Source organism: Gobio gobio (assembly GCF_949357685.1).
Source record: "Gobio gobio genome assembly, chromosome: 14".
Lineage (NCBI taxonomy): Eukaryota > Metazoa > Chordata > Actinopteri > Cypriniformes > Gobionidae > Gobio > Gobio gobio.
Genome location: NC_137107.1, coordinates 26,723,801 through 26,733,424, shown reverse-complemented (window position 1 = coordinate 26,733,424; position 9,624 = coordinate 26,723,801). Strand labels below are relative to the sequence as shown.

The 9,624-nt window shown below is 38.0% G+C and overlaps 2 protein-coding genes across 2 annotated transcripts; both read left to right on the top strand.

Annotated features, from left to right (window-relative positions):
* Positions 1 to 975, top strand: LOC307136955 (odorant receptor 131-2-like; the record flags this gene model as incomplete). Its single annotated transcript, XM_079834358.1, has 1 exon — positions 1 to 975. The coding sequence occupies one exon, from the start codon at positions 1 to 3 to the stop codon at positions 973 to 975; it is 975 nt and encodes a 324-aa protein (XP_079690484.1).
* Positions 976 to 4,712: 3,737 nt separating this feature from the next.
* LOC307136956 (odorant receptor 131-2-like) lies at positions 4,713 to 5,684 on the top strand (the record flags this gene model as incomplete). Its single annotated transcript, XM_079834359.1, has 1 exon — positions 4,713 to 5,684. The coding sequence occupies one exon, from the start codon at positions 4,713 to 4,715 to the stop codon at positions 5,682 to 5,684; it is 972 nt and encodes a 323-aa protein (XP_079690485.1).
* Positions 5,685 to 9,624: the final 3,940 nt, after the last annotated feature.

The window sequence follows — 9,624 nt, the reverse complement described above, 5'->3', positions numbered from 1 at the left end:
ATGGCGGGGTCCAATGGCACAGCTGAGGATGCATCTTTCACTTATCATCAGCAAATATTTTATCAAAACATGGATGCTGGGCTCAGTACTAAAAGTGCAGTGGCTGTGTTAACATCTCTGTTCTTTGTTTTTGTAAACTGTGTGATGCTCTTTGCTCTAGGAAGCAAGCGCATATTCCAGGAGACGCCGCGTTACATTCTTTTTGGCCACATGCTTATGAATGACTCTGTGCTTTTGCTGGTTTCAATCATAATGTACACATTTGCTCAGTTTTTCCTTCCAATACCCAAATCTCTTTGCGCTCTGTTATCCTTTATCTCCTACTGCTCTTTCCGTAATGCTCCTCTGACTCTAGCAGTGATGTCTCTGGAGCGGTACGTGGCAATCTGCTTCCCTCTGAGACACTGCAGCATCGCCACACCAAAAAGAACTGGAATCGCCATAGGAATCATCTGGTTCCTTAGTTCTGTACATATTATAGTAGACATTATTTTTGTTTTAACTGTCGACCCCAATTATTTTGCCAGTATTATATTCTGCACACTAGAAAAATTGTTTCTATACAAATGGCAGCTGGATAAATATCAAGCGTTTGATGTTCTTTATTTTGTGTCTGTTGCAGTGATCATTATTTTCACGTACATTAGCATTATGATCACAGCCAGGTCTGTTTCCTCTGATAAAGATTCGGCTAAAAAAGCCCTTAAAACGGTGCTGTTGCACTTGATTCAGCTGGGACTGTGTCTCACCTCTTTCCTGTATGCCACAATAGAAAGAACATTATACATGATGACTGGAACCAACCCAGCTCTCTTCGTTAATCTCAGATATTTAAGTTTTCTTATTGTTCTTATTCTGCCACGATGCCTGAGTCCTCTGATCTATGGTATGAGAGATGAAGCCTTGTGGCCCTTGTTCAAATATTTCTTCTGCTATCGTTCAGGAAAAGTAAAGCCCTCTATTAATGTACATTAAATTGTTTTTTTGATATGCAAATGGTAATATCCAAAAAGATATTGTGGCTTGCAAGTTGCAAAAACGTAAACATAATATCATAATAATTGCAATTTTTAAACTTGTTCACCAAACTCTTAATCAACTTATATGCCTGGGTGCTGAAATTAAACTGTCATTTTTATTAAAATAAAAATAATTTTGAGGAAAATGATAACCAAGAATAAAAGTACCATAAAAGAAAAAGAAAAAATCTGTTAACACCTCATAAGAATTCTATATAAAATTCCATATGATTATAATTATAAATGCAGACAGCCTGTATTATGCATTTGTACAATTTTGGACTGTTAAAGGAAGTCTTGTAAAGGCTTTTTGTATCTACAAACAACATTTCTGTATAGTTTGTCATACATGTAAATAAACCACCCTCATGTGAGCTTGTGTAATAAATCGTTTATTAAATTATTAACAAATATACAGTGGTCCTAGAAATAGTTCAGCATTCATTTATTGAATATTTAATTTTTGTCTGTATGATTGAGCTTGCTCACAATTTGCATTTGTTGCTCTTTTTAATGTATTTTTCTTCTATTCATCATATCTATTATCTTGTATATATATTATTATCTTGTATATCTATTATTATGTACATGTATTGGGTGTATAAATAAAATAAAATATTATTATTGTACAATAGCCTACATAATCTTTATATTTTTAAAGATACTTATAGATAAACTTTTTTGTACAACATTTGTTCAATCTTACGATCTCATGAAAAACAATTTATATTATTAGGTGTACTGTATATTTATAAATATGTAAAGAATTATATATACACAAATAATATAAAATTAAAAGACTTTTATTGTTAATGTATTGTGCAGCTTTTTAATGGGGCAACAAGATATAACCTTTCAGTGCGTAAAACCATGATAATATGAAACACTTGAAAACCAGTTTATGTTGAAAACAATTTACACATATGCCGAAGTTCCATTTCGAAAGGGAACTACAGACACAATTAATAAATATTTTATGGACTCCACTACTTGAGGGTGGAGTCGCCATTCCCCAGGCTTCAGCCCCTGCCTCGACAGGATGTCTGTGGTACAAGTTTTTAAGCAGGTTAACCTGGTACGCCTGCAGAAATAAAAGCTCTAGCGTAAAGTTCTGCCAGGAAGATTCAATGTTATGTCACTTATCACATTCAGACCTAACCAATCATGTCCTAATTCTCACAGTATAAAAGATGCTCACTTACACATGTCTGAGTTCGCAGATGCTGACGGCAACATTTACCTCCATCTTCCCCACCACCACCAGGATGGTCCCCACCTATACCTCCCAGGGGGTTCATCTTCAGGCAGGAAATGCAGAGTCTGTTACCCTCGAGACGAGACTGGGCCTACGCCAAAGAACCTCTAATTATAATACTTGCTGGTCTGTTAATAAACTTGCTACTTTATTGTACTTCATCTGGCCTCCCGAGTCTTTCTGGTAGAACTGTCATAGTGTCCAGGGAAGCACCCGTGGAATGGGGAAGAAAGGAAAATGGTGGTAGGGAGGCTGCACTCATGCAAATGTGAGGAAGCTGTCATCTAATTTTGAGAGCAAGATTGCCCGTCTCACATCGGGCCAATCTACACTATATTGCCAAAAGTTTTTGGACGCCTGCCTTTACAAGCACATGAACTTTAATGACATCACATTCTTAATCCGTAGGGTTTAATATGGAGTTGGCCCATCCTTTGCAGCTAGAACAGCTTCAACTCTTCTGGGAAGGACAATGTTTAGGAGTATGTTTATGAGAATTTCTGACCATTCTTCTAGAAGCGCATTTGTGAGGTCAGGCACTAATGTTGGACGAGAAGGCCTGGCTCGCAGTGTTCACTCTAATCCATCCCAAAGGTGTTTTATCGGGTTGAGGTCAGGACTCTGTGCAGGCCAGTCAAGTTCCTCCACACCAAATTCGCTCCTCCGTGTCTTTATGGACCTTGCTTTATGCACTGGTGCAAAGTTGGGAGTATGAAATTGTCCAAAATGTCTTGGTATGCTGAAGCATTAAGAGTTCCCTCCACCAAATTTTACACTTAGCACAATGCAGTCAGGAAAGTACCATTCTCCTGGTAACCGCCAAACCCAGACTTGTCCATTGGTTTGCCAGACAGAGAAGCGTGATTTGTCACTCCAGAGAACACGTTTCCACTGCTCTAGAGTCCAGTGGTGGCGTGCTTTACACCAGGGGTTCTCAACCCTGGTCCTCAAGGCCCACTGTCCTACAGAGTGTCGCTCCAACCTAGATCAAACTCACCTGCCTGTAGCTTTCTAGTAATCCTGAAGAGTTTAATTTGCTGTTTCAGGTGTGTTTGACTAGGGTTGGAGCTAAACTCTGCAGGACTGTGGGCCTCAAGGACCAGGGTTGAGAACCCCTGCTTTACACCACCATATCCCACGCTTTGCATTGCACTTGATGATGTAAGGCTTGGATGCAGCTGCTCGGCCATGGAAACCCATTCCATGAAGCTCTCTACGCACTGTTCTTAAGCTCATCTGAAGGCCACATGAAGTTTGGAGGCCTGTAGCTATTGACTCTGTGACGCACTGTGAGCCTCAGCACATTTTAATTGTTGAATCTGTGATTTTACGTGGCCTACCACTTCGTGGCTGAGTTGCTGTTGTTTCCATTGCTTCCACTTTCTTATAATACCACTAACAGTTGACTGTCGAATATTTAGTAGTGAGGAAATTTCACGAATGGACTTATTGCACAGGTGGCAACCTATCATGGTACCACGCTTGAATTCACTGAGCTCTGAGAGCGACCCATTCTTTCACAAATGTTTGTAGAAGCATCTGTATGCCTAGGTGCTTGATTTTATACACCTGTGGCCATGGAGGTGACTGGAACACCTGATTTCAATGATTTGGAAGGGTGTCCCAATACTTTTGGCAATATAGTGTATCTTTAATTTGGCCACTGCACGGGTAACAACTTCAAACGGTGGTTCATACGAGGCTATGTTGAGAGGTCAGTAGCCCAATGGTACTTTCTTTATATCTTTTCATTACTTTAACAATCCTTCTCACATGTGCATTCTTTAACCCTGTAGAGCCTGACATATGAAATACAAATACATATAGACATATGAAGTTATTCTTACATTTACTTTATAAAAATTAGCAAAGATTTCACAGACAAAGTAGCATGTACCTATTTATAATTGTAATAAAAGGCTAACAATCAATCAAACAACAGAAGGCATGTAGTAGATTGTGTACAATATGTTTTTCAGTTTTGATCAAGTTAATCAGTTTGATCAAACTATTATGTTGATAGTTTAGGTCGGGTTCTCTGTGATCAGACAAATGGGGTTTTGTAAAAACCATGGATTAAGCCAGTTTTATGTTTTTCGTTTCAATTAAACTTTCCACTCATATTGTTTTGTTGATAATACAATTTGTAATGGCACATTAAATAAATAAGGGCGGGCTCTTACTCACCCAATGACATACCACCCATACGGTTCTGTCTGCCACTGTTTAAAAGCTATATAAGTTCAGGAGCAAAATTGTTTGTGGAATCTGCAGCTGGAGCAGATGAAGGTGTCTGAGGTCAATTGCATTTATTTTATTATTTAAAAAAAAAAATGTATCTCACATTATCACAATAAACAAAAGAAAATGCAATGGACATGATTATAACTTTGCTCTTATCAGTCTTGTTTCTCTGTTTTTTTTTTTTTTTTCAGCTTATGGCAGGTTCCAATGGCACAGCTGAGGATGCGTCTTTCACTTATCAGCAAATCTTTAATCAAGACATGGATGCTGTTCTCAGTACTAAAACTGCAGTGGCTGTTTTAACATCTCTGTTCTTTGTTTTTGTAAACTGTGTGATGCTCTTTGCTCTAGGAAGCAAGCGCATATTCCAGGAGACGCCACGCTACATTCTTTTTGGCCACATGCTTATGAATGACTCTGTGCTTTTGCTGCTCACAACTATCATGTACACAGTGGCTCTATGTTTCCTTCAAATACCCAAATCTATCTGCACTCTGTTAGTTTTTATTTCTCACTGCACTTTCCGTAATGCTCCTCTGACTCTAGCAGTGATGTCTCTGGAGCGGTATGTGGCGATCTGCTTCCCTCTGAGACACTGCAACATCGCCACACCAAAAAGGACTGGGATCGCCTTAGGAATCATCTGGTTCCTTAGTTCTATAAATTTTATAACAGACATTATTTTTGTTTTATTTGTCAACCCTAGTTATTTAGCTGGTATTATATTCTGCACACTAGAAAAATTGTTTCTATACAAATGGCAGCTGGATAAATATCAAGCGTTTGATGTTCTTTATTTTGTGTCTGTTGCAGTGATCATTATTTTCACGTACATTAGCATTATGATCACAGCCAGGTCTGTTTCCTCTGATAAAGATTCAGCTAAAAAAGCCCTTAAAACGGTGCTGTTGCACTTGATTCAGCTGGGACTGTGTCTCACCTCTTTCCTGTATACTATAATAGAAAGAACACTGTACATGATGACTGGAAGCAGCCCTTCTCTATTCATAAATCTCAGATATCTTAATTATCTTATTGTTCTTATTCTGCCACGTTGCCTGAGTCCTCTGATCTATGGTATGAGAGATGAAGCCGTGTGGCCCTTATTTAAATATTTCTTCTGCTATCGTTCAGGAAAATTAAGGCCCTCTGTTAATGTACATTAACTTTCTAGTCTAAAAGATATGAATTAATAATTTGACATTCACAGTGGTAATATATCAGGTAGGCTACACATCCATATTGACTGGTGACACGACGCACAATGACAGTTGGGTGATTTTAGCTCTCCACTTCCTGTGAAGTGATGTATCGATGTTCCCTTATTCCCCACGGCGTTCGCAGTGCCTTTTGAACTGAACATGTTCGCTCCCTTCGGATTGGCATTAATCGGAATTACGAGTTTCCTAGTTAAAAATTCCACATGAATGCCCTTTGAAGTCACTCACTTCAATGCAACGATCTTGTAATCATGACTTCAGAAGTGGGAATTACAAAACACTTGTTTTATTGTTTTCATGAGATTGAGACACTTTTGCCAGTCAGTGTGATTAAATGTGCTGTATACATCCTTCAGATCGAATGTTGCATACTTTTTATTTGAAGACCTATACTCATTTAATGAGCACTGTTTAAAGCTCTATGGTACCATTTAATAACTTATAATTGAATGTAACAGAATTCCTGCTTTATTTATTTTTATTTATTGCAACATCAAAAAAAAAACACAATTACAATAAGGCAATTCAAAATCATTTACAAACTCTAAATAACAGAGTACAACTAGATAGAAAGGAAACAAAAGAAAAGAAAAAGTAAGGGGGGAAAGGTAAATGACTATATATATTTAAACAACTGGGTCTTCCAATAATTTGAATTTCTTCAATAAACCAAGTAGTCACAACCACTTTTCAATTTTAACCTTCTTAAAGATTTACAGAAAATTATTTCTGAAAAACAGAAAACAAATTAAAGCTTTGTAAGGCATTTGCATCTATGAATATAAAAATGTTTAAAAAATTGTTTGGTAAAAAGTGTATGTGTACATCTTCCATTATTATAGCCTACCAAAAATTATGTAATTTTTAGAAAATGAAGGAATCAAATTAATTGTAATTTTAAGCCACCCGTAGGCCTATGTCAGCCCAAAAGGCTCTAGCTAGCCTATACTCAAACAGTCAAAAAAGGATCAATATTAAATCTAGAAGCTCTAAGGATGGGTAAATATAGTTAAAAATTTTAAAATGTAGGGGGAGAGTGGGGCACAATCTAACGCAACCTAACTTAATTTTTCATCTCTTTTTTTTGTGTTTATTTAAAATAAGATAAATCAGATATTATTTTAATCTGATATCTGTTATATAATTGATATAGTTCTTTAATGCTGATCTAACCAGCAGAAGACAGGAGCCGGGGTTAAATCCCAGTTGTGCAGGTGGGGCATGTTGTCACACCGCGTTACAATGAGCCCCTATTAGAATTATGATATTCTATTCTATACTTTTATGAATTCTATTGAAAAAACAACGAGATAAAGGTGAATAAAGACGGAGAGTCAATGTTCAGAAATGCTTAATTATTATTTTTTTTTTAACTATGCTGTATAACTGTGTTTTGAGGTGTGTTTGTTGTCAATCTCAAAAATGTGTTTATTGTTAATTATTAAAAAATTTGATTATTTTATTTGAAAAAGTTAATAATTGTATTTTATTGACAAAATATTTTAGTTTGTCTTGTATATTTTTGATTATATCATATAACATTTTAAGCTGTCATTTGGTCATGTTACAAATACAATGTGCCCCTCATGTTACAATGTACCCCACCTATGGGGCATGTTGTCACATTTCACTTCCATTCTTTCGGGGGAAATCAAGAAAAAAGTATATACTGTATTAATAAAATAAAACCACACAATTGTTCTAGACATGTGCGCAATTAATTGGGGGGGGGGGGGGGGGGGGGGGGTTTGGGGGGATAAATACTCTGAACCACAAACTGAGAAAGTCAAAAAGTGTTAGGTTGTGCCCCGCTCTCCCCACTTCCTTAGCTCACCATCCATAGGTCACCAGCAGGGGGCACAAAGAGAGGCAAAATAAATTAACAACACATTATTTTCACATACATTAGCATGATTACAGCTAGGTCTGTTACCTCTGCTAAAAAAACCCTCAGAACTGCATTTGTTTCAGCTGTGACTGTGTTTAACCCATAGACTGTAAGGCCTAACCCCTTCCTGCATACTAAACAAAGCACTATATGGAGAGCGCTTCTCTTTTCATGAATCTCAGGTATTTGATTTTTTTTTTCTCATTGTACTGCCTGGCTTGAGTCATCTGATCTAGATAAAGCCGTGTTGATGATTTTCCCCTGTGTTTCCCTCTGTTGTGCATAATTGTATGGTATGATATATAAATAATTTAACGTGCAATAATAATTTATCAGTTTGTGTGTGTGACTTAATGCTAGGCTTTTTTATTATGATGATAAATGCCATTTTTAAACGTACACGTTCAAAAGATAATTACAGAACCTTGTTTTTACAGCATTTGTCTTGAAATAAAACATCTGTTAACTGTTAAACTCCTAACAAGAAATGTTTTTTTAAATAATTTTTGCAGCGGCCTGTATTATGCCCTTGTACATGTTGAACTGTTAAAGCAAAACTCTTTTGTGTGTGTTTTTTAAATAAATTTGTATAACTGATCATATACACATTTAAATAATACTTTATCTGAGCTTTAAGTGATGGTGTAATAAAGTAGTATATTAAATTATTAACAGATTCAGTAGCCACTAAATTAATATTACACTCAATATTACTTTTTTTTGTCTGTAAAGGTCTTGGTTCACAAAGTATTTTCTGTACAGACTACATACGTACATACATACTACATTACATAAGTAACCTGAGACGTTGCCTTTCAAATAGGAATTTATATGCTGTGTCATGGCATTGGTACTATGGGAATGTTAATACCCACATCGCCATACCCAGGGAGGATGTCTGTTCAACAAGGCTGTGGTACTCTGGCACAGACAACCGCTGAGAATATTCCCCAAAGGACCTGGGGTTGGATCCACATCCAAACTGTAAAACCTTATAAATGTGTGGAGATGACCTGCCTTCCTGCAGCACAAACATCTGGCAAGCGTGCACCCCTGGCAAGAGCTTTTGAAGACGCAACACTCCTAGAGGAGTGGGCCGTAACTCCTACAGGCAAAGCTCTGGAGCTCTGGAACTCAGAATTGTCTCAACAACCTTGGTTGAAAGAGCAGAATCTGTGAGCTGATACCCTTCAGGGGCGGGACCCAAAGTTTCCAAATCTCCAGTTGGGGGTGGTAGATTGTCCCCTGCACTTGAGACAGAAGGTCTCTCCAGACAGGAATATCCAATGGAGTGTAGTCCAAGAGAAATATAAGAACTGGTGGTGTTAGGGCAAATCTGAGGGGATAGTGTGTCGTCACCTCGGAGGTGAACAGATCAACTTCTGCTCTGTCATACCTCTGCCATATGTCGTCATTCCCCAGGATTCAGGCCCTGCCTCGACATGATGTCTGTCCTGAAAATTGACATGCCCCAGAATGTAAACTGCCCTCAGAGAGAGCAGTTTAGTCTCTGCCCAGAGCAGGATCTGCTGCGCCTGCCTGAAAAGGGAGTGCGAACACGGCCCGCCCTGGTGATTGATGTCAGACAATTTCCCCTTAATTTCAGGAGGAAGTATTTCAATGCTAGAAATACCCCCCTCATCTCGAGATAATTTATGTGCCAAGAAAGATGAGGGTTCTTCCAAAGGCCACAAGCTGGGGTGGCATCGAGAACCGCATTTCAAAACATGAGAGAGGTGACTGTCGTGAGAGTCTTGTGATGACAACATGCTCTGAGAGTAGGATCCAGGTTCAGAAACAAAGGTCTCCTCCAAAGCTGGGGGGTACAAAGCCCTCTACACATAACCCTTATGACACTGGAAGGATAAAAGGGGAGAAAAGAGGTTCTCTGACTGGGAGATATTCCCTTCTTGAGGTCTAATCTGAGCTCCAAACACATCATGTGATATCTCGATGCTGTGCTGCTAGCTCTTTTGACTGGGATAAAATCAGCCAATT